We start from the raw sequence: 24275 nt of genomic DNA on the forward strand, positions 1-24275 counted from the left end.
GGAGATGGTCCCTTACTGGCCTGCGGTCGGGGAGAGATCCCTGGGACGTACCTGCTTCTCAAGCAAGCATGCCTCCCCTCTTTTAGCTCTCAGCCTCTCTTATTGGGAACAGAAACATTAGCATATCAAAGAAATTAGGACTGAACCAATATGATCTCTGTCTTAAATACTGATACCTTTTCCATAGATGATAATTCTGTTTTAACTTTACATTTCAAACATCTTCTGATAACCAGATGTATTTTAAAAAACTGAAATCTCAAATATCTGTAGAATTTCTGTATACAGTACAGACAACTCCTTCCCCTTGTACTGCTCGAGAGTTAAGTTGACAGCCTCCAATTCCTACTTTCATGAGCACTCTCCAGGAGCCTAGGATGAGATCGCTTGCATAGTTGTGGTACAGACATCACAGTGGAGAAATGGCCCTTGATACATAACTACCGTTCAATCCCCAAATGCATCATGTTTAAACATTACCCCAGTAATGCTCTTTACAGCAAAGCCGTGCAGCATGTCTCCCTCTGTTGGATGTGGTTAGAGCTTCAGGGTTAGCCCGACCTTTGACCTCAAAAGTTTCGGGAAATCACAGACTAGTTATTTAGCTGGGTTTTACATATTTGGCAAGAAAATTGTGTGTAAATACGGTGTTCTTAGATCACCCTTTGAAGTGGCATACAGTTTTATCTGTCCCATCTTTTCATTGTGAAGTGTTCTTCTAACCTGTGGAGAATAAGTATTTTGTGGGGGAAATGCTTGAAATTGTAAATATTCTGTTCCTTGCTCAGTTGAATTTGGATTTGTGACAATTTTTTAGCTGTGTTCCTAAGTGCTTTTCTTTTATTCAGTCTCATAATCCATTACTGCCATTGTTTTCCTGTCTGGAATCTTCTCTTGTGTTCCACGTAGGCACCCTTCTGACCCTGTGTAGGATCCAGCGGCCTACACAGAGCTGCGTGTGTTCTTTAAGGAGGCGCTCTCCTCTCCTCCACATCCCTGTACTTGTCTTGTTTGCTCAGCCTTCCTAATGCTGTGTTGTTTTCAGAAAGGACAGGAATCCAGTTCTGGGTCCAGTGCTTCTGTGCACTGGCTTGTACAGGATATGTTTTTGAGCATGAAGACTTTAGACTATCTTTAGATGCTTAAAATCAAGAGCCACATCTTGGAGTTTGGCTGGTAATTATTGTGTGCAGCCCATTGCTTATTAAGTAGTCTCTATTATTGGTGTGGCTATGCACTTATACAAATTAGCGTTTTGCATATTTTGTTTTTGGTTTACTATGAAAATGATTTATTTTATAGCATTTTACTGTGTCATAGCATAGTTTTTCAATGTATTAACTGTTGTAATTAGAGTAACTTAACACTTTGGGAGACTGTGGTATAAAGTACTTTATTCTTTTTGTTTACTTTGTTCTTTTGAGAGGGCCTTCTTGTGAAGCTAAGGCTCAGCTTATGGTGGTCCTGCCTCAGCCTGCCAAGTGCCAAGATTATATCTTATTGTTGGGTCTTAATAATACCATGTCTCCCAACCTGCCTTTTCCTCTCTGCCCTCATTTCTTGTCCATGTTCTTGTTCTCATTTCTTGTTCACAGTCAGTCATCACCAAATTGTAAGTGTGTGCATTTCCCCCTCATTGAGGAAGCCTGTTCATAAACACCTCTGTGTCTCCAGTGCCTAGAATAATGCCTATTAAAATAGATGCTTAATTTATGGGTTGGCAGCTTTTGTTTGTAGTATATAACATGCAGCAGGTTCTTACGGTTCTTTACAAAAGGAAATAAAACTTCAAATAATTGTTAACTTTTTTAGAAATTGGACAAGAAATCGTCTCCATCAACAGGAAGCCTAGATTCTGGAAGTGAGTCAAAAGAGAAATTATTGAAAGGAGAAAGTGCTCTTCAGCGTGTTCAGTGTATCCCCGGCAACACCAGCTGCTGTGACTGTGGTTTGGCAGACCCACGGTGGGCCAGCATCAACCTGGGCATTACCTTGTGTATTGAGTGCTCTGGGATTCATCGGTGGGTATGCGCATTCACAGTGGAGCGTCGCAATTGTGGGCTTTTTTTTGTTGTTGTTGTTGCTGCTGTTTTTGTTAGTGCGTCTTTTTCCCAGTTCCCTAATTTAATAACTAGTTTGTAGTTGCATATTTTATATGGTGGATAATTTTAGTTTGCAACATGTTTTTGATGACTTTGGTTCTTATTTATTAATGACCAGAGGGTCCATCTGTATGTTTGTATGTGTGGGGGCAAATGCACAAGTAGTGGCTTGATAATTATGTATTGAGAGTAATGCTGTCTTTTCCCTGTGTAGGAGTCTTGGGGTTCATTTCTCGAAAGTGAGATCTTTAACTTTAGACACCTGGGAGCCCGAACTCTTAAAGGTGAGAGAAATGTTTGCATGAAAACATTTCAGGGGGGTGGCAGGTCTCCTCTGCTGAGTTGAACCAACAGACTGGGAAAGACTGAAGTAGACAAGATGGCCCAGGAGGAAGAGTCCAAAGAGCTTTGTAGTAGTGCACAAGGACTCAAATGCACAGAGAGTCTGTGAGCGAGTTCAGTGAACAGGAGTGAGGGACATTTAAAAAAATATGTCTAATTTTAATTCACTGACCGTGAATTGGCCAGAACTTGCCCCATCTAACTGCATATGATGCTCTTGCCCAAGCATGGCCACAGCACAGTCAGTAGTCTCTGATATATAAACAGACATGTGATAAATATGCCTTTTACTTAGAGGGTTATTGTCACGATTTTTAATTCTGTGTATGTGATTGAGTCTGCATGTGGATGTGTACACTAAGTGTAGGTGCCTGCAGAGGTGTTGGCTTCCTTTTGCAGGATGGATGGATGGACGGACGCATGCTGTCTGTTAAGTACTTGTTATAAAAGTGATAGTATTCTGATAAAAAATTGTTTAACAAACCCAGCCTTTGGCTTGTTTTAACTTTAAAATTTCTATGTGGAATGAACAGTTGCAGTCTGTAAAGAGGAATTAGTTAATCGAACCCTCTTAAAAGGATGTTAAGGTTCAGCTTATTTTTAGGACTTTTAATTTTTAGCTTGTGTTTTTGTTTTCCTGCCAAATAGCTTATGTGTGAATTGGGGAATGATGTTATAAATCGTGTTTATGAAGCTAAACTGGAAAAAATGGGAGTAAAGAAACCACAGCCAGGACAAAGGTATGATATCTTAATGCGCTCCTTCCTCGATAATCAGAATCCATGTGATGTCAAACCTTGCAGTGGAGTGTTTAGAAGTCATCCTCAGTACTTCTGTTTCGATGTGACTGTGTCTGTCTTCAGTTACATCCGACCCATGCACCTTATGGGGCAGTCCGTCATTTGTCATCTTTAGGTGACAGGGAATCATAAGACACTTGACACAGGAAAGTCAGAGCTGCCATGCAGGCGCTTCCAAGCTCGGCGGGCGGTGGGCGTTCAGGAGCAAGCGCTGCTCAGGCCGCTTCCGTTTGGTTCCTAGCACCTGTGTTAAAAGCACAGCATGGCGGGGCAGTGCTTGCCTGTAATCCCAGTGCTGGGGAGGCAGAGTCAGAGTCAGGGAATCTGCTGGGCTTGCTGCCCAGCTAATCTCAATAGATTGATAAATTCCAGGTTCAGTGAAAGGCCATAGCTCAAAACAAAACAAAACAAAACAAAACAAAACAAAAAAACCCAAAAAACCTAGTGATTGGAGTCGTGGTGTTGACCTCTGGGCTCCATGTGCCTGTGTGCACACACATGCACACGCACAAACTGCACATACCATACACACAAATAGTCTCTTCACTAAGGTCTCAAAGATAAAGTTTTTACTGTGAATTCTTTTGCATGATCTGACTTAGTGCAGCAAGTGTCAGCCACACACTTGATGGCTGCCTCTGTGCAGTCTCCAAAGATGAGAAAGGCAGCTTGACTGTGAAATCAGACTTCTAGTTCTCCATAGAGGTCTGCTGAAGGAGGCTGCTAGGGTCCTGGCCTTTGGAGACTTAGTCTTTGTGTTGATACCAGTTTAGTTGGTAGGATTTATTTTTAGAATTAGAACTGCATTTGCCATAATCCAATGTTGATATTTGAACTAGGCCAGTGTAATTTAAATTACTTTTAATATTTGCCGTGTGGCATAGACCTTGGGCTCTCCTATTTTAGCAAAGACTAAAGCAGTTTAAAATAAAATAGGGAAAATTACAGAACAGGCATATATATTTTGTTGTTTGTTTTTGAGACAAATTTTATCTTTGTAACCCTAGTAGTCCTAGAACTTACTCTGTAGACCAGGCTGGCCTTGAACTCTCAGCCTCTGCCTCCCAGATTCTGGGACTAAAGGTGTGTTTTATTGTTATATAATAAGAGAAAATGGCTTTTTTTTCTCTACCATCAATCTGGAACACTGTATGTTTTATTGTAGTTATTATATGAAAAAGTATGACCACTAGTAGAGGTTGTTCAGGATATGACAATATCTCTAGCAAAGATGAAATTAATGTTAATTTTTACATATCTTTTTAGTTTTCCCAGTAATGTTTCTAATATAACACACGTGTGTGTGTGTGTGTGTGTGTGTGTGTGTGTGTGTGTGTGTGTACACAGCTACATGCAAACAGAAAATAAGAGAGTCATGGAGTGCCATATAGCTGAGCTTTTATATTCCATCTGACTGTGAAATTAGCTTATTATTTAGAAGGAACTCAGGTCGTATAACATTATGTGCCACAGTTACAGATCTAGAAGTCTTTACAAGAGGGTGTTCAGTTCCCTGGAGTTATGGGTGGTTGTGAGTGAGTGGAATCCCGGTCCTCTGGAAGAGCAGCAGGCACTTGTCACTGCCGCGCCACTTCCCTGGCTCTCCCCACCCCGTTTACTTCCAACTACTATCAGCCCAGTGTCTAGGGACACTCCTGCAGTACTAGCCATGCTGAGGAGCTAAATAGAATATTTTGTCAATTTCTGTTTCCCAGACAGGAGAAGGAGGCGTATATCAGAGCGAAATATGTGGAGAGGAAATTTGTGGATAAATACTCTACACTGCTGTCACCTTCTGAGCAGGAGAAAAGGATCGTCTCCAGGAGCTGTGAGGACCAGAGGCTGAGCCACACCAGAGCACCTGTCCACACCCCAGGTATTTTACCTGTGACATTATCTTGAGCTGAAACCACCTTTTAAATCTCACAGTTATGGCCATTGTAGGTTTTTTGTTGTTGTTTTGTAAATACTAGAAGCCTGTTTCCTTCTGTTCATTCTAAGGGAAAACTGGATCTCTTTGTCTTTAAGACTGTCACCTGACATAGTCCCACGGTTGGAATTTCTAGGTACAGTCTGTACTCTGCTCAACAGCCAGGGGAGATGGGATTATAAATCGATTACGCCTAAAGCCCTGGGTCTCTGGTTAACCACTGTTCTCCCTCCTATGTTGTCCCTACACTTCCCCAGTAACGGTTTCTCCTGCCCTCCCTTCTTACGGCCTGCTTTGTGCTTTGCTAACTTGCATGTCCCCAGTGGCTGCTGTAAATAGCGACGAGGCCAGGCGGGAGTCTCTGTTCTGTCCTGATGAGCTAGATTCACTCTTCTCCTACTTTGATACTTCTTCAAAACTTCGTAGTAGTAAGTACTATCCTGGAGCATTCCCAGTCTGTGCCGGTGGTCATTGTGTTGTGGCCATTTCTCTAGATGTTGCCATTGTCTCAGGATTACACATTACCACAGTCATACAGCCAATTAAGCGCTTCACTACTCCCAGCATTTGTGGGGTAATGAGATGTGTTAGAACTCTGAAAGTTAGTTTATTTTCAGGCCTTGTGATTATTTATGTTCCAATTAGCTAAGTTACAAAAGGATTCAGATTGCAGCAAGTTTGTTATGCTGGCGGTGATTAAGCTCATGTTTCCATGCACCAGCTCATTGTATAACCTGTTTTTGTGGGAGACATTTTTCTAAGTGATGTGAACTTTAATCACTAGTCCTTTTTTTTTTTTTTTTTTTTAAACACAGTTAAAAGTAATGACAGTGGAATCCAGCAATGCTCTGATGACGGTCGAGAGTCTTTACCTTCCACCGTGTCAGCCAATAGCTTATACGAGCCTGGTGAGTCCTCATGAAAGCCCACGCTGGTTGGCGTAGTTGGTTATCAAATGCATGTGGCAAGTGCCAGTTCTCACATGTGTGTGTTTACATCTGTGTGGCAGAGGCTGATGGCTGGTGTTTCTCCTTTCTCTCCACATTCCTGTGGGAAGGGGAGGAGGTGTGGTTGATGTATCAGAACGTGTGTGTTGCCTGTGTTGTGGCCGATAGGTGTGTTAATGTTCTCTGTTTCATTACCCTATCTCTTGGTCTCTGTAAGTGACCTCTCCTGACCCCTACAATCTCAGTCCCTAAATGCCACACTGCTTTCAGATGGCAAACGGTGGCATTTGTTTAGTTTACAAGTGGGATCTTTCAGACTGTAATCTCTGTCTTTTCTTTTGTTCAGCACATTTGTTCCAAGAATAACTCTGCTATTATATTTTCTTATTGTTAATTTCTTCAATGTTTTTATTGTCTTGTCCAAACTTTTGCTATAAGATTTAGTTACTGAAGGAGAGTCATTAAAATAATGACTTCAGGCAGCATAAGAATGAAACACGGGGGAAGGAGTTAAGTGTGTAGAAATGTCAAAATATCTCTTGCAGCATTACTACTTATAAGAGGAAATGTGCCTGGAATTATATTTCAAACGGTCCCTAATAGAACACAGCAGGCATTAAGAATTTTGCAAATACTTAATGTACTGGCAAGATGGCTCGGCAGGCCAAGGTCCCTGCTGCTAGTCCTTTGACCTGAGGTCAAGCCAGAGACCCACTTGGTGGAAGGAGAGAACCAACTCCCCAAAGTTGTCTGATTTCCTCCACACTCACACCTACTCACCCTGAAATAAAGATGTGAAATGTAATAAAATTTCTCACATATGCTCAGTTTCAAATCTAGTTAATTGTGACTTTAGAGTACAGCTAACACTGTGTCACAGTGTCTCTCTCTGGTGTCCTAAGCACTCACCTGTCCTGAAGTCATCTCTGACCATCCTTCAGTTCACACTAGCTTTAAGTCCATCTTCACTTTGCTACTCCAGTCACACAACTCTTCCTTCTTATTCATGTATTTCCCTGTGGTGTGAGCACATTCTTATTCATGTATTTCCCTGTGGTGTGAGCACATTCTTATTAATGTATTTGTGCTTTGCTTTCCAGAAGGAGAAAGGCAAGAGTCGTCTGTGTTTCTTGACTCTAAACATCTTAATCCAGGACTTCAGCTTTATAGGGCTTCGTATGAAAAAAACCTCCCCAAAATGGCCGAGGCTTTGGCTCATGGTGCAGATGTGAACTGGGCTAATTCAGATGAAAACCAAGCAACACCACTCATTCAGGCTGTATTAGGGGTATGAATTAATGCATTCAGGCTGTATAGGGGTGTGAGTTAATGTATTCAGGCTGTATGGGGTGTGAGTTAATGTATTCAGGCTGTATGGGGTGTGAGTTAATGTATTTAGGTTGGATTAGAGGTGAGAATTAATGCGTTGAGGTTTTCATTGATCTGGTAAAGTAGAAAATATCATAAATTCTAAACCAAGCATCATTATTGTTACTGTCGTAAGAGGCGTTAGAAATAAAGAATTCTCTCACTAGTCATGTGGTGGTTTCTGACTTGGGAGGGGAAATTGGATGAGAATTCTGATGATGCAGGGGGAGTAATGTGTTTTGCTGGACTTCACACTGTGAACAAGTTTGTATTAATTAGTTCCTGGAAGAAACAAGTATAAAGTACTTGTTTCTCTGCTATTTACATACAGATGTTTTCTTTCTCGTTGTGTTTATACATTGTCATCTTCTCTTCAAGGGCTCTTTGGTGACATGTGAGTTCCTGTTGCAGAATGGTGCTAATGTGAACCAAAGAGATGTCCAAGGGCGGGGACCGCTGCACCACGCCACCGTCTTAGGACACACAGGGTAGGCAGTAGTTCTTGAATACATAGAAAGCTTTCATCTATAGAAACTACATCAAAATATGGCTTTATTTTTCTCAGGTTAAGGGTATTATATAGAATTTGTAAAAAAAAAAATGCATTCTTATGTCATGGTGGAATCTAAAAGTTATAGGTTCAAATTCAAAAGGAAAGCTACGACCAGTGTTCTAGCTTGCTGTTGTGATAAACAGCATAGCCATAAATACCGTGGGCAAGGAAAGGGTCTGTTTGGCTTATACTTCTGTGTCACAGTTCATCATGGTGGCAACGGGGAAGGAACCGGAGCAGAGACCACCTCGGCATGCTGCTTCCTGGCTTAGTCAGCTTGCTCACTTTTCAATTATTGTGTATGTGTCTGTGTGTGGGATGTATACGAGGGCAGTGTCTGAGGAGGCTAATGGTGTCAGGTCCCCTGGGGCTGGAGTCAGAGGTGGACGTAAGAGCAGGGTGTGTTCTTGAGCAAGCCCTCAGCTGCTCTCTTCTTATGTGGCCCAGGCCCACCCGCCTATGGTAATGTCATCCACAGAGGGCGGGGCCCTTCCATGCCAGTCAACAATCAAGGCAGGCCAGTCTGAGAGAACTTTCAGCCAAGGCTCCCACTTTCCAGGAGACTCTAGTTTATGTCAAATTGACAATAATAAGTGACCACTATAGTTAATGTACAGATATAAGTAACCAGTGTAGTTAATGTACAATTATAAACTAGCCAGTATAGTTAGTGTACACATATAACTAACTAGTATAGCTAGTATACAGATACAACTAACCAGTATAGCTAGTGTATAGTTATAAACTAACCAGTATAGTTAGTGTATACTTATAACTAGCCAGTATGTATGGCTAGTATACAGATACAACTAACCATTAGCTAGTGTACAGATGTAACAAACCGGTATAGCAAGTGTTATAAACTAACTAGTGCACAGAGATGGACTAAGTTTGTAAAGATCTCACTCTTTTATTGTTGAAGTCTGTTGATTGAATGTTGTAGGATGCATTAAGAATTTTCTAATACAGTATTGTTTAAGTTAGGCAGAACTTTTTATTTTTGGAGGTGAAATGGATGTTTTTTTGTCTTCATGCTGTCTGAGAAATGCTGTTCCTTTGAACAGGCAGGTATGTTTATTCCTAAAGCGAGGTGCCAATCAACATGCCACTGATGAAGAGGGGAAGGACCCTCTGAGTATAGCCGTGGAAGCAGCCAATGCTGACATAGTAACCCTGTAAGTGTCCCCTTCATACCTACCTTTCATACTACATGTTGCTTGTACAAATGCATGTCATGGTTGTCCTGGACTAGTGTAGACTAGGCTGGCCTTGAACCAGAGATCCTCCTGCCTCTGGCTCCCAAATACTTGAGATTAAAGGCGTGTGCCATTACACCAAACTCTGGGAGCTTTCAGCTGTTCCGCCCATGCTGCCCCTCTGGGTACCCTGGGTATGGTACGCGCTCTACGATGCACAGCTTTATTTGTTCCTTGCAATAGCTCTGTGAGGAGTTGTTATCCTTCCTCTCAAGGCAAGGAAGCTCAGCCTCCGATAATTTGGGGAATTAATAAATGTTAAAGCTGGAACTTCACACCAGAATTTTTGCTCTAATGCCTGGACTCTCGGCCACTTCTGCTGTGCTGCCGGTAGACACAGAAGCCATGATTGTCCCAACTGCTCTCTCCCTTCAGTACAGTACAGAGCTGGGGTTGGGATGGGCAGAGAAGTGGGTAATTTGATTCTCTTGCTTTGAGAAACGACAGCTTACTAGGCTGGAGGGACAACAGTCTTTTAAACAAATTGTTCACATGGACACGTGATTATTTTTAACACAAAAGTTGTGTTTTTGAATGTTTGAGTTCTTTTTACCATGAGAGTCTGGTGATTTTCGGTTGGTTTGCATGTTGGGTACTGAGAACCTAGAAATGTGATTGTCCCTCTACTTCATTTCATGAGGCTAGTGAGAGCGTGTTTTCAGTCATGTGAACCTTCCACTCTGGGGTAAAGGAACGAGACTTGGTGATTCCTCCTGTCTTAAATAGAAACATGCCTGTTCATGATGCTCTCAGTTCAGAGACCCCTGTGCTGAGCCCTTTCAGAGAATCCACACAGCAAAGGATACTTAGGAGCCATCCTCAGTTCCCGTGGCTAATAGGGGAGGTGAAGGGAAATGTCAGAGGCAGACGCTGTTGCCAGATGGAGTTTTCGGGTCTGGCAGGGCTGCAGACAGTGTGGTAGCTTAGAGGGACAGGCAGGCACTACAGAGAATACCTTCCATGTCGCATAGTTTTGTTTTTAGAAAAAGAAGAAATACTTGTTCTTTTAATCCAGTGTTACCTGTTTTCCATTTTGAGGGTTAGTAACCCCCTAAAGAATGTATGGCCAGTATGGTAACCTTGGAAAAATTTTGGTAACCTTTAGTCATTCACTAGAGAGCACTTGCATATCAAAATATATTTTCATTATTTAGAAGGAACAAGTTGCTTATGTGTTGAGAACTATCTCACTCAGGGTAAGCTGATGACCTGTGGCAGGCCTTTGCTTCCCCACGGTAGAAGCAACACTTTCATCTGGTTGTTGTCCAAGCTAGGAATTCTCTGAAGCCCGGAGGAAGCAACCTGAAAGTATTGTCGGCACCCTGCTTAATTAAGAATTGTTTACTATTTGCTCATGAGGATTATTATAGGAAGGAAGGTGAGATTGTTTCTGTGCTGCAGATTGCTGGTCCCATACACTGAGTGTTCACTTGGCAGACACAGTAGAGGAATGATTGCCCCGGGCGTCCACTAATACCTGTGCAGCTCACCTGTTCCCCAGGACTTGTGTGACTTCCTAAGAGCTCTTCTTCTTCCATTCTAGGTTACGCTTAGCAAGAATGAACGAGGAAATGCGGGAATCGGAAGGACTTTATGGACAGCCAGGTCAATATTCTACTAACAATCATACTGAAATGCAGTATAAAAAATGCATTCAGGAATTTATCAGTTTACAATTGGAAGACTCATAGTTCCTTAGTAACTGATGTGATATTACAGAGATTTTATAATGTACTTGTAAATTGTGAGCTCTTAGCTTCTGTACTGTACTTACTGAATTCCCGGGTGGCTAATCCTGGGCCTCTCCAGGCCCTGTCTCTGTTTCAGTACACTCGCACTTCCTGTATTCAGTCAGCTCTGGCCTCTGGAGCCCGTCTGCTGTACAGATGTCTTCCACAAGCATTCCACAGGGAGTGTGCTGACGAACAGGCTCCGATGTGCTGCATCAGAGAGCAGCTTCCAAAAAGGGTTCTCGTTAGCTGTCCAGTGAATATAACAAAATGCTTTTCTTTTTGTTCTTCAGGGAATTTCTATACATTGTGTTCAGGGAACAAAAACAAATCACCATGTTTTTTGTATATAAAAAGTTAGTATGAAAAATACCAAGAAAAGGTTTTATTGATGCGTTTTTGTATTCCAAGTCTAAGAATGCGTTGAATATTTAAAGTAAAGACTTACCAGTAGTTAAAAGTCCACAGTTGGAATAGAATTAGTTTCAAAGGCTGAAGTTTATCTGTAGCTTTGCCCCAGGCAGTTGTATCCTATTTGCTGGGCTAAGTAGATGTATTTAGAACAGTGCTTTGTGAACCCAATGACATGGTAGACTTATTAGAAAAATGTCAGTTCACGATCACCTCAGTGTTTATCTTGAGTGGTTGTTACCTGTGGGTCATGGTGTAAGAAAACTCTTTTGTCTGATGGACACATGCTGGTTAGCCATCTGCACAAGGAACGCCGTGCATAAAGGACGAGCATTCCAGTTGCTGATTCTGAGTGTATGAGTTTCCAATCTGCCCTCTATTCATACACATGACCAACCTTTTCAGGAATTCATGACTCAAGTACTTACAGAAAGACAGTCACTTTGCAATGAGTGTTTCTGTTTTATGAAAATGAATATATTATTGTTTTTGAAGTGGCCTGGTAATAGCACCTCTTATTCCTGCTGAAACATATTCTGAGATTTCTGTACTTTCTGTTATCTTCAGCCACTTCGTTTATAGTAATCTCTCACTGTCAGCGTGAGGCTGCTTTTTCTACTCAGAGGACTGTATTTACTACTTATTTTTGGCCTGGTATAATAAGGAAGAAGAAAGGGCCTGGATCAGATAGATACTGCTAATCTAGGGTGTTTTACTTTAATCCCATGGCTCACTGTACTGCCAGCTCAGGATACTCTGAGATGTGAGTGTGCTAATACGGGTCAGACTCAGCATTAACTCTGGATTTCACCCATTTGTTTCAGAGTTGGATGTTAGCTCTTAAATAAGTTCTAATTTTGTAACATATCTTTAAATGATAGTATTACAAGGCCACTTCTGAGGCCTTTGCATTTAAGCACTTTGAATAAAAATTGATCAAAGAAAATGAGCTGACATTTGTGAGGTAGCAGTGGACTGCAAGGTTGTAAGTTGTTACACTTGTATTTTCCTGAATTTGTAAAGGTAACTGTTAAACCAGCCGCACCTTCCTTCAGGTGCCTAACTCTGCCTGCCCAGCTGGTGAGTTAGAGGTCAGAGGTCAGAGGCCAGAGGCCAGCAGTCCATGGTCCCCTTGCTCTGCAGTTGAGAACTTGTAAGGACAGGACCTTCCTGTTGGCTCCACTTCTGGTTCTGCTTGAATTTCTTTTGTGTCATCTAGGAGTGCTCAGATGCCCCTTTCACTGTTGTCCTGTGTGTAAGTATAGGAACTTCCAGGTATCAGTAGGAAAAGAACTCTTTTTCAATTTTAATGAAAACCTGAAAACAGGCCTCACTTTAAAACATTTTTGAACCATCTTTAAATTTTAATTTAGAAGTTTAAAAGTATCAATTTTACCAACAATGCCAGTTTAAAAATAAGATTAAAAGAAACTATTTGAGAAATATCTTGAAAATAACCAGATCTTAAGCTCAGTTTTAGGGCCCAGTGTTTCAAGGTGAATACTTGGTGTGTGTGCAGGCGGCATGGTGAGCACCTGTACTCGGTGGTTCTTTTGCTTCTGAGTCCTTCCTGGCACCACAGATAAGCTTGGTTCCACCAGCAGCTCTGCCTGCAGACTTTGCCTGACTGCTTCTGGCCACAAGAAGGAAACATCAGCACTCTGGGCAGTTAGTAGGTCCAGGAATTGTTAGTCCGTTGATAGTGACAGGCCTACTCTTTAAAGGACTCAGTTATAATGCTTAGCAATCGTGGACTTATCTCTAAGAAACCCCATTGCTAAACTTTAGTGTTTAAAACCCCATGGACTCCTATCTTTTCATGGAGGGTAGGTAGTATTAAGAGCATACAGCTTCCGAAAGGATGGTGAGTTCTCTTTCAGCAGCCGTAGAACTCTTTAGGAGGCCTGGCCAGGTAAGGGATAACACACATTGCTCTCGGTGGTGGGAATCAGTTAAGTGCTTCCTGCTCCCAGTTCTGGGTCTCTCTTTGAGGGTCAGGGACGGCAGGTTTGCAGCCAGTAGGGAGTCACTGCATTAGGGAGCCACTTCTGGCCATATGAACATGTAGCTTTTGAAACCTGTTCAATCATTTGTCTAAGGAAAATACTCCCAGCTAATGGGGCAGGATGATGCCTGCGGTCACAGATGGTGGGTGTCACATCTGTCTGAGAACATTCATTTCAATAATGAGGTCACTGAACCCTTTCAGTCATGCTAGCTGCTGTTATGATGAATATTCCGAATACCAAAAACCAAAAGTGACTATAAACTGTCAGTGGAAAACATAGAAGCACATATTTTAAAGCTTCAGAATTGTTCAGGCACATAAAACACTTGAACTTTCTGAATGGGAAAAAAAATGTGGTTAAGTAATTTAAATAATATGCTTAGCTGATTTTTGTAGTGAGCTGTTCAGTGTATTAATAGGAAGATTCTAGGATAATGTATCCCAGAATCTTGTTTATGTGTTCTAGTTCAGACAAATTAGATTTGCCTTGGGAAATTTTTCAAGTGATTAAAATTCTTCTTAAAGTTTAGATAATGAAGTTCCCTTTGTGTTGTCTATTTTAAGTAAACCACCATTGTTGCTTTTGACAACACATTTTGAGGTCTAAGGAAGGTAGCATACTAATAGTGCATTATAAACTTTAAAAAACTGAACTTACCAAGTTTGTGTGTGAAACTAGAAACCTCCTTCTGTATTGTATGAACTCTTAATTGTTTGCAGTCTGTGAAACCAGTGACGATTACAGCACCACACTCTCCTCCAAGGACGTGCTTACTCCAGTGAATGAAAGGTCTTAGAATTAGTTTTGCATGGTACAATGGTTTTACTAAAAATGTACTTGTATAATATGTACTAGGTGACTTAAAATCAGACACTAGAAACTCATAAAGAGAAACAGCTCATTATACAGAATCTGCATTGCTGAATGTAGAAGCCATATATTGCCATTGTACTGTTGTAATTGAGAACGCTCATCTGGTGCTATCTGTGAACGACTTGGCGTTAGCGTCTGCCAGATCCTTCTCCTGTTTCTTCCTGAATTTATAAAGTGTGCCTTTTATGTTACTTCTGGTGTTGAATGGTAAAATCAATGTGGTATTTTTGTATTATAATCTGCACTTTACACTTTCTTGGAAAGTAAAATTCTAGACTATCTGAATAGTATTTTAAAATATTTATAATGTTTACAATAAATATTTTACATATTTTAATTCAACATCTAAAAAGAGAAAAAAAAATTAAACTATTTTGTATGGTTTGTTAACTGTTATTTACTGTTGCGCTGCTCTCAGTTTACTTTGTGTCCAGTAGGATGGCCAAGCACAGGAATGGGTTGTAGTTTGTCATGCGTATAGCTGGGCGGTGGAGTAACCTTTAGACATGATGGTGTGAGTCACTGGCCTCCAGCCAGCCTGTGAGGGGCTCTTTCCCCTTTAAAGTGGATTGATGGGGCTCAGCTGATTATTTCATGTAATGATTAAATTTCCAGGATTTTAATAAATTGCTTTTTACATAGACTAATGTTAAGAGTACTAACACCTTTTTATTAATATCCTTGTGTTATTTTTTACTAGACTTTTATCTGCCCCTACATTGTTTTCTATTTCTCTGTCTTTTGGTAGGATGCCTGTGTCTTCCACAGTCTTGCTTTCAAAGACTTGCAGAGTTTACTGTTAACAGTAACTCAATAACAAGACTTTCATGAAATAGAACGCATGGTGTCTTAGGGAAACAGTAAAGCCATGTGGTGACAAGAATCACATAAAGCAGTATTTTATGCTTAAGTGAACAGAAGTGTGCCAGGATCTGTGCCAAGGCAGTGCTGAGCAGGAGGCATCAAGATGAATGAGTCATTCCAAAATAAGACTTCTCCTTTAAGGGGTTAATCTGTATGTGTGTGTGTGTGTATAGTTCCCCAGAAAGAGAGATCATGTCCGGCTTGCTATAATGTCCTTATCTATAATGTACATCTCCGCAAGAGTGTTGAGTGCACACTTGTGAACAAATTCTCGGGTTTCCTTTCCTGTTTTGCAGAGTGTTCTTGCACATAAGTCAGGAGACGGTGTGGAGCTCTGATTTCATAGTCACTTTATGATTTACTGAGTTTAGTGAACAATAGATGAGACACATTTGTTCTAAACCTCAAAGTGTATGTGGACAACCTTTTACAAACAACTATTTTAGTGTAAAGTGCTTCTAGCTGATGATAACATCTGAAGCTTTTCCTGCCTGCCGTCTCGCCAGCCCTCCCCAGCCTGTCGGAACGGGCATCCATCAGCACCTTCACTAGTACCTGGCTTTACTCATTTCTTTTAACTTTTATCCAAGAAAGTATTTTCCTATAAATGTGCTGTTTACTTCATTTCAAATAACCTCCCTTCTTTCTTGTGCTAATGACTGTGTTTCTTCACATTGCTTTCAAACGCTTGCATCTCGCTCCTCTCTAACTCTGAGCTTCCCTCTGCGGCGCATCTGAGACCCTTCTCTCAGGTATAGCCTTCCCTTTCTTACACACTTTTCTGGTGTTATTGTTAGCTAGCCTTTTTTTTTCTACAAAAAAAAAAAAATGATGTGGGAACAAAACTTTAATGTAATGTAATGAATCTCAAAGTAGTTTGAGTAAAACGAATGTTGCTTTATTAATATCTGAACTGTTCAAATTTTTAAAGTTTATTTTCTTTTTATATAGGTGATGAAACTTACCAGGATATTTTTCGCGATTTTTCTCAAATGGCATCCAATAATCCAGAGAAACTCAATCGTTTTCAGCAAGATTCACAGAAGTTCTGATCCTTTTGAAAGGGGGAACGAGGAAGTGTGGTGAATTCTTAACATGTACAACCAGAAACTCACGTTTTTACTACTTTAATTCAACTTAATTTTGGTAAACATTGAATCATTTGGAAAAAAATGGAACCCATTCATTTTGGATTTTTGTAAATGAAAACAAGCTCTCTCATACTTGGGAAAGGAAGAAATCCACTTAGTTCCTCTTTTATTTGAGAAGGAAGAAGTCTTTTGAATGGGTTGTATTTTTGTATAAAGTTGTTTCCAGAGCTAAGGCATCTCTAGGTTCTGAGGTGCTACACTGGTAGACCACTCTATCCTTTGCCCTGCATGGTGGTACTCTGCTTCCCCGGGAACATTCAGTCACTATGTCTGCATCAGGTGGCCAGTCATCTTACCTTAGAATAGTTGGTGGCTCAGAAATAGGTGCGCTTCTGGTAGCTCAGCTGTGGTACCCACAGTGTACAACACAGTTGCTGGGACCAGTGAGTTCGCCCCTTGTTCACTCAGAGGTGCTGTTGTCCTCCGGAACCCCATCCTCACGGTTGCCGTATGAGTAGACCACACTTTACTTTTTAGATTTATTTTGTCTTATGGTGAAAAGACGCTCTTGCTGGTTTCTTTCTCCAGTCACCCAAAGAATCCTAGCTCAGTTTTTGTTGTCAGGTTGATTTCCTGAAACCTTGACAGATCATCAGTGTAACAAAACCAGATTTCAGGAGTTGACTATTGCAAAATTGGGCTTTCATCAAAACACGGTGATGTCAAAGATAATATTTTAGGGCATTTCTATATTTGGAATTAATCCATTTTAGGAATATATATTTTTTACTGTTACTCCCGGTGAAAGAAAAATCTCCATGTAATGGAAGAGAAAGCTACTTTTTTTCCTGTTTATATTAAAATTTACCAGCAATAAAGTCCTTCTATTTTTTCCTACATTTATCTTGTGTACTATACAACAGCATACATTCTTTTACATTGTATCTTGTATATAGCTTTAGAATGAAGTAAAATACATCATTTTGAGTTCCAGAATTATGCACATAATTTGTGATATAGTTTGTCCAGTCTCACCTGGGATAGAGTGTCTCGTGGAAGGGCGGGAGGAAGGGCGGGAGGAAGGAGTGACTGATGAAGGATGAGCCAGCACTGTTGACTAGCTCATTCTTTACAGGATGTTTGTAAGTAGCACTGATACTCAGCTCCACAGAAACATTTTGAATTGTATGTACAATTATAGTTAATTAAGAACTTTAACATTTCCCCTACAGCACGTAGAGCTTTATTTTAATTAAATATAAAATCAGAATCTAAGTAGAAATGATAGTGAAATAAATCTGCCACCCAAGAAGGTCCTGTAGTCCGCCCAGGTTGCCGGCAAGGCGGTATTTATTTAACAGGCTACCACACACTAAGGGTAAGGATCCTCTGTGATCTGTTCCTGAGGAAGTGACAACTTCCACAGGGTGAAAGGATTTTGTCTTTGCTGTCTCCTCTCAGACTTGCAAGTCATCTGGCCTTGTAAGCATTTTGATAAAGACAAAAATCTAATTTGTGATATTTTAATTGGTATGTATTTTAAAATGTATTGTCCTAAAACATGACCAAGAAAGAGAAATGGGCTAAGCTAGGGAAGAAAGCCCGCCTCTCCTCCGCAGTGCTCCTGCCTTGCCTGTGAAGGCGGGGCTCCCTTTGGTTCTGCTGCTTGGGGCAGTTCCTCTGGACCTGCTGCCCCCTGGCTCCTTGCTGTGGCAGTCAGTAGTGTCTGCTGCCCTGTAACGACTAGTGAATTTTTTGGGGGGGAAAAAAAAAGCCTTAAAGATTCAAGTGAAATGCCTTAAAGACTACTATGAATACCTTTAGAATTCAGATTTATCTACATCATTTAGTACTGTGTAGAGGCTGGCTACAAGACTGTATTGCCCTGGTTTACTTCATTTTCTCAGTGTACTGACAGATTGGATGAGAGAAAGGACTGGAGTGTAGCGAGGCTTTTAACGAGTAGTTATAGGGAGGGTGGCTCCTGGGTGAGCTCTGCTGTGCCCACTCAGAGCCTCGGTGGCATGTGGAAGTATCCAGCACGTCTAGACATGATCACGCGGTGCCGGCCGGACACTCGGACTGCTCGTTCTGATTGCCCCGTTGTCTCTCTAGGACGGACATGCTGATAATCGTTTCATCTTTATGATTCATCTGTTAGCTCCTTTTCATGCTCTCGTTGATGTAAAAATTGGGTTACTGCGAAAATAAGAATAGAGGCGCTCTGAAGGGCTCATCAAATGCAGCTTTAATGTGGCTTGCCAGGCTTCGTTGCAACAGATGTTAAAGTTCTCCAAGATTTCAAATTTATTTTTAACATAGCCCTCAAAAATTACTTCCAGCAGTACCGTGTGCCTAACTAATTAACTGGTGTTCGCTGTAGTGTCGTGAACTCTGGTATTTACTTCCCCAAAGTCATAGCTTGCAACTTGTACTTTAGTACGTCAGAGGTGCATTTGGGGGGAAAATAAACACTGATATATTAAAGAATTTAAATTTGTGATCATGTTAGGAGTATTTAAAAATAAATTTGTCTGCATATTAGATGTGATTATAAGCCAAGTTGTGTTTAAACCTAAACTGCTATCCACTTTGAGTAATTGGACATTCCTAGATCACCCATTTAAATGAACTCTTTGTGTGGCTGCATTTTGACCATTAGCAGGTCTAGAAAATGTGGTTTTTGAAATGAAATCCTATATCCATAAGAACTTGATCGTATCCTTCTTGGATCCAGGGCTTCTGACAAACAAACTGAATGATGAAGGAAAGAACCGTAACCTCCCTTTGTATGTTCATGACTTAAGCTGGGCTTTAGCATCACCCTTTTGCGTCTGGTGCCACAGGAGGACTTCCGAGACCGCGGTCACTGACTGTCAGCCTTGTCTGTGACGCCATTCCTAACCTGTTCCTCTTGTTTCACAGATGGTCACTTGCTTTGCTAGTTGGAGGCAGAGCCAACCCATGACCCAGGTCTGACATATGCTTTAAAAGCATCTGTGTCCTGAAAGGACTTTACTGTAAAACAGCAGCTTTCCCTGTTTAACTAGAAACTTCAAATACTTTGGAGAACCTCATTATGAAGTTAAAAAAAAAAAAGATTGGAATTTGAAAGCATCAAATTGTAGAAAAGTCTACATTTTTTTTTTTTTTTTTTTACAATAGAAAACCTTAGAAAGTTAAACTCACCATGTATTACCTTTGTAATGTTTTCTAAGGAAACGTAAGCATAAAGGGGGCTGGATTCCGCCTGGCTGAGTCCCGCCGCCTCCAAGGCTGATGGCAATGGGTAGAGGGGGCTCATGTGGACAAAGAAAGATTCAGTTGAATACAACTTTTTTTTTTTCACATTGGTCTTCTCGCTATATTATTTTCTAGATCTATCTCTTCCCCCAACTTTATGTGGGGTACTAATTAATCTCATTCCCAACTTTATGTGGGGTACTAATTAATTTCATCCCCAATCTTCTTTGGGCTATTCATTTTTAACAGGGAAAGCTTGCTGGGCTATCAAGGTTTTAGCCCCATTTTACTCGAAGGCTAAAGATTAGCTTTGGGAAATGACAAGTTCTTTTTTAAATATATGTTTACTTTTACTCTGTGAAATTTCTGGATCATTCCGGCCATCAAGGCTGATCACATGTACTATTTCTTGCTACCTGTGAAAAGGATTTTAAGAATGTATAACCAACACTCCATTACTTTTTATTAGTATGTAGAGGATTTGTATCTAATTCATGAATGTAGTTCTACTGTAGTTTGTCATTGTAAATGGGACATAGTACATTATCTTTATGGTTATTCTAAAATGTACATTATGTAAGAATTGTAAATATACTCGATTACTTTGTATGCTGAAAATTTACAATATTAAGTCAATAAAACAATCTTCTGGCACAGTTCCTGTAAATGCTCCAACTTCTTTTGAACTATGTTGCGTTTGGTCTAACATCTGCTCTAGTTAGGGTCCAATTTGGCTTTGTCCCTTCAAACAATGGAGGACCATGTTGACCCTATTTGCTGATCACTTCAGAAATCCACATTGATATTTAAAATATCTTTTTCTCCCTGATTCCAGAGATGTTGCAACCCCTACTTTGTGCACTAAAGAACACAGACTTTCTTTTTTAAAGAGACTTTGGTCTCTTATTGATACATCTGTTGGAGTTCCTAATCTTGGCCACCCAGCTGCACTCCATCCTTTTAGTAAACAAAACCCAGCTTCCGTGGGAATGGAAGGGATGGAGAGCAGACCCACACGTGGAGCTCGGTTTGGCTTTTCCTTCAAGACTCACCGCAAAGCCGACCCATACCCTGAGTGTCAGTCTTACAGCCCCGCCTCATTTCAGAGTAGTCTCTAAGGAGAATCTGCAGCAAGTGTTTTAAATGAAGGCAACAGCCTGTTTTTCTTACTATTTGTGCTTTGTTTTTCGTTTTTTTTTTTTTTTTTTTTTTTTGTTTTGAAAAAACAGTACATCATCACTGCCAAAATAAAGTCAAGTCCCAGAAAAGGACTAGGTATGATGGTATGTGCTTGTAACCTCAGCACACCAGGAGTTAGAGGCAGGGCAGCTTGAGGTAATGTGAGCATGCTCCAAACAAGCAGACAAGCACCGAGGCACCACCCAGAGAACAAGACTGTAACTCTCACCGGGTGCTTGTCCAAAATGGAACCCACTAGCTACAAAGTTGCTTATTTCATGTGCACCTGTGTGCATGCTTATGTGTTTGTGGCTACATGTATGTGCACGTGCAGGTGGAATGTGCCTGTGCTTACTTAGCTTCACTCCCCAGGCACAGTCTTATCACTTATTTGAGTAAAGGTCTCAATGGTTTGGCACTTGTCAGGCCAGATGACCAGTGAGCCCCAAGGATCCTACCTCTGCCTCCCCAGTGGCCATTCTGGGTTTATAAGCAGCTGCCAACATGCAGACTTTGACTTGGGTTCTGGTGACTACACGTGGATCTTCCTTGTTCTGTGTGGCAGGCACTGTATTGCCCCAGCTGTTACCTAGTCTGCACAAGTTCAAGATCGAAATTAGACAATGATGAACTCAGTTTTTAGGCCCAGTGTTACATCTTGGGAGCTCAGTAGCTTCATGTACTTAGTGACCATTGTCCTGGACAGGGTGAATTATAAGTTAAGTTCCTTTTGACTAATGCTGGTTAAGAAACCGCTGCCTTGGTATAGAAGCCCTTTTAGACCTTTGGGTCTATATGCACTGACAACAGCAGACAATATTGCTTTATGACCTTCTTTTCCTTAGATGGGGAATATTTTTTAAAAGTGATGAAAATTTCAGATGTACCAAAGTAATTTCCGTAGTTACAGGCTCAGGGCAGCATTTTTCTTTTCATGGACTCCACCCCTCGCTCCACGGCCCTTGGGACTAAATTCCAGACCATTTAGTGTGAATCCTTGAGAGGATCTTGTGTAACGATTCAGCACTTCCTTAAACTGCATAAACTTACCAGATCTTTCCAGTTGTCTCAAATACGGTTTTCCCAAGTCAGTCCGAAAATGTTCACACACTGCAGTTGGCGAATATGTCTCTGAAATGGATAGGTTTTCTCTACATTAAAAAAATTATCTGTGTGCAGTTGCTCAACGCATCAGGCTTTTGTTTGTTTTGGTTTTTGAGACATGGTTTTATGTTAGCTTTGGCAGGCCTGGAGCATGCCAAACAGACTAGAATTTGTGTATCTCTGAATATTAGTAACTGCACTATATTACTTGCTTAAGCATTTCATTGCTGATGATTTAATACTAATCTTTATTTTATCAGAAGTCTAGCTCTAAGAGATAAAACTTTAGAAGCCAGGGCCATTTAGTCACACAGGACCACAGCCATACAGGGTAGCTTGAGCTAGAGGCTAGCTCTGAACTCAAGCACTAGGCTGCTTCAGCTTTCTAATTTGCTGTGATTTCAGGCTCCCATATGTTTATCTGTTAGAACTAAATATTTTGGTGTATTGTTATTTCTTTGGGACAAGGATAAATTCTTACACGTGAAATGCTGGTTTGATAGGTAAGTATTCTAAATGCTTTCTCAGTGTATCAGATGCTATGTTCAGTAGTGGAAATATTTTGATGGAAAAATAGAAAATATCCACTGTTCTCTTGGAGTCTACTCAACAAAGCAACGTGGACTGGGTAGTATATAGGCACTGTCATAGAATCACTAAGGATGGGTCAGACTCTCACATTAGATGGGAAGGAGTTTAGAGACCGTAAGTCATGGTCTGAAGTATATATGGAAAGTATGCCATGGGGAAAAACAGCTGCTTGATACCCTGTCAGGAGTCATATACTTAACTCCTAGAGTTAATTGTGCACATCAGGGTTTTGTCTAGACAGCAATATTGAGATACCCCCAAGTACGGGGATTTTAAGCTGAGAAATGCCTGCCTACCTGCACCTGAGTTTTCACCTGCTGTTTTCCCTGCTAGAATGCATGCCAGAAAAGAACAGGGCTTCCTTCTCTTTTTGCACCATATCCTGGGCGCACGTCTGTTTGGGATCAGTACTCTAGATCAGCTTAGTAACTCAGCAGCTGCATGAGCCCACCACTCCCGTTTATGTAGTGGTGTATATACTTAAACCACAACATGAAATTTTCCTTAGGGCAATGAATAAGGCATGGTAAGCTACAGCTTGGGGCTAAGTACCAGAAATGAAAATGCTGACTTGGCGAATTGAGGTTCTTTCTGTTTAGACATCAGGAAGTAGAAATTCTGTGGAGTTATTTGAATATTTTCCTGACTTCGCTTTAATTTAAGTTGCTTTCTTTCTTTGGCATGAATTAAAGGGTTAAATATCTGGAAATAAATCATTAGTTGAAAGCATTGTAGAATAACTGTCAGAGAGACAACCTGATCGATGTTATGGGTGGGGACCAAAGGCACAAGATGCAGATTTATTTAGAGATTTGGAGTAAGCATCCCAGAAAAAGTTCTGATCACTAATTTTTTTATACCTATTGGACATTTACACATACTTTGGTAAGTTTAATGTCTCCTGGAATATAATTTATTCAGTGTCAGGTGCCTTATTGTCTTTCATATCTGTGACGGTAGTGTGGGCTTTATTTTGCATCTGGACATGTTTTCAGAGTAATCACACGACCACTGGGTGTGTCATAGTCTGCAGTGGTAGAGCTGGCCTGGACTTCCCGCCCCATGCCTCCCAACCATGGAGGTTTTGGAAAACACAACTCAGAACTTGAATTACTCACTGAATGTGAGCTGTGCTTTGGAAATCACGTGTTTTGGCCTGTTGTAAATATCTGCATATCATGGGATGACGTGGATCAGGTGACTTTACCAACGGTGAGCATTCTGCCATCTCACCCCTGCCTGTGGTGAATAGTATGGGTTGAACCCACCAGGCCTGTTTCAGAGGTTGGATGCTTTTCCAGTGGAAAAGAGCAGAGTTGGAAATGTGGTGCTGGGGCAGGTGAATGTCATCCACAGGGAAAGCCTAGCCTGTCCTGTAGGCGGAATGTTTGTGGTTTATAAATCTTTTTTATTGGCTAGTTTATGTATTTACATTTCAAATGCAATACATACATTTCCTTTCCCGAGTTCCCCCTCTCTCATGTCCCCTCCCCCTGCTTCTATGAGGATACTCCCCTTCCCTCCCCCCAATTCCCCTACACTGGGAAAACGAGCCTGCCCAGGTCCAAGGGCTTCTCCTCCTATTGATGCCATACAATGCCATCCTCTGCTACATATGCTGCTGAAGCCATGGGTCCCCCCATGTGTGCTCTTTGGTTGGTGGTTTAGTCCCTGGGAGCTCGGGGGTGGGGGGGGTGGGGGTCTGGTTGGTTGATATTGTTGTTCCTCTCTGTGGGGTTGCAAACCCCTTCAGCTCCTTCAGTCCTTTCTCTAACTCTTCCATTCAGGTTCCCGAATCCTCCTCTGTATCAGTAAGATTCTGGCAGAGCCTCTCAGGAGACGTCCATATCAGGCTCCTGTTGGCAAACATCAGCAATAGAGC

General features: G+C 41.2%; 1 protein-coding gene across 3 annotated transcripts in view; it reads left to right on the plus strand.

The window, feature by feature from the left end:
- The window catches only part of ACAP2 (ArfGAP with coiled-coil, ankyrin repeat and PH domains 2), a gene marked incomplete at its 3' end in the record, with an annotated part of 105360 nt that extends 85195 nt beyond the window's left edge, over positions 1-20165 (plus strand). For 2 of the 3 annotated variants that reach the window (XM_080918656.1, XM_080918658.1), the window contains 10 exons: positions 1813-2021; positions 2317-2386; positions 3093-3184; positions 4960-5120; positions 5990-6082; positions 7222-7409; positions 7868-7977; positions 9107-9217; positions 10842-10903; positions 16137-20165. In XM_080918656.1, the coding sequence (XP_080774782.1) occupies positions 1813-2021; positions 2317-2386; positions 3093-3184; positions 4960-5120; positions 5990-6082; positions 7222-7409; positions 7868-7977; positions 9107-9217; positions 10842-10903; positions 16137-16237 (1197 nt within the window). Of the gene's footprint in view, positions 1-1812; positions 2022-2316; positions 2387-3092; positions 3185-4959; positions 5121-5989; positions 6083-7221; positions 7410-7867; positions 7978-9106; positions 9218-10841; positions 10990-16136 lie in introns of those variants that run through there. The other variant, XM_080918657.1, reaches the window with a different exon arrangement.
- Positions 20166-24275: the final 4110 nt, after the last annotated feature.

This window comes from Micromys minutus, assembly GCF_963924665.1.
Source record: "Micromys minutus genome assembly, chromosome: 7".
NCBI lineage: Eukaryota > Metazoa > Chordata > Mammalia > Rodentia > Muridae > Micromys > Micromys minutus.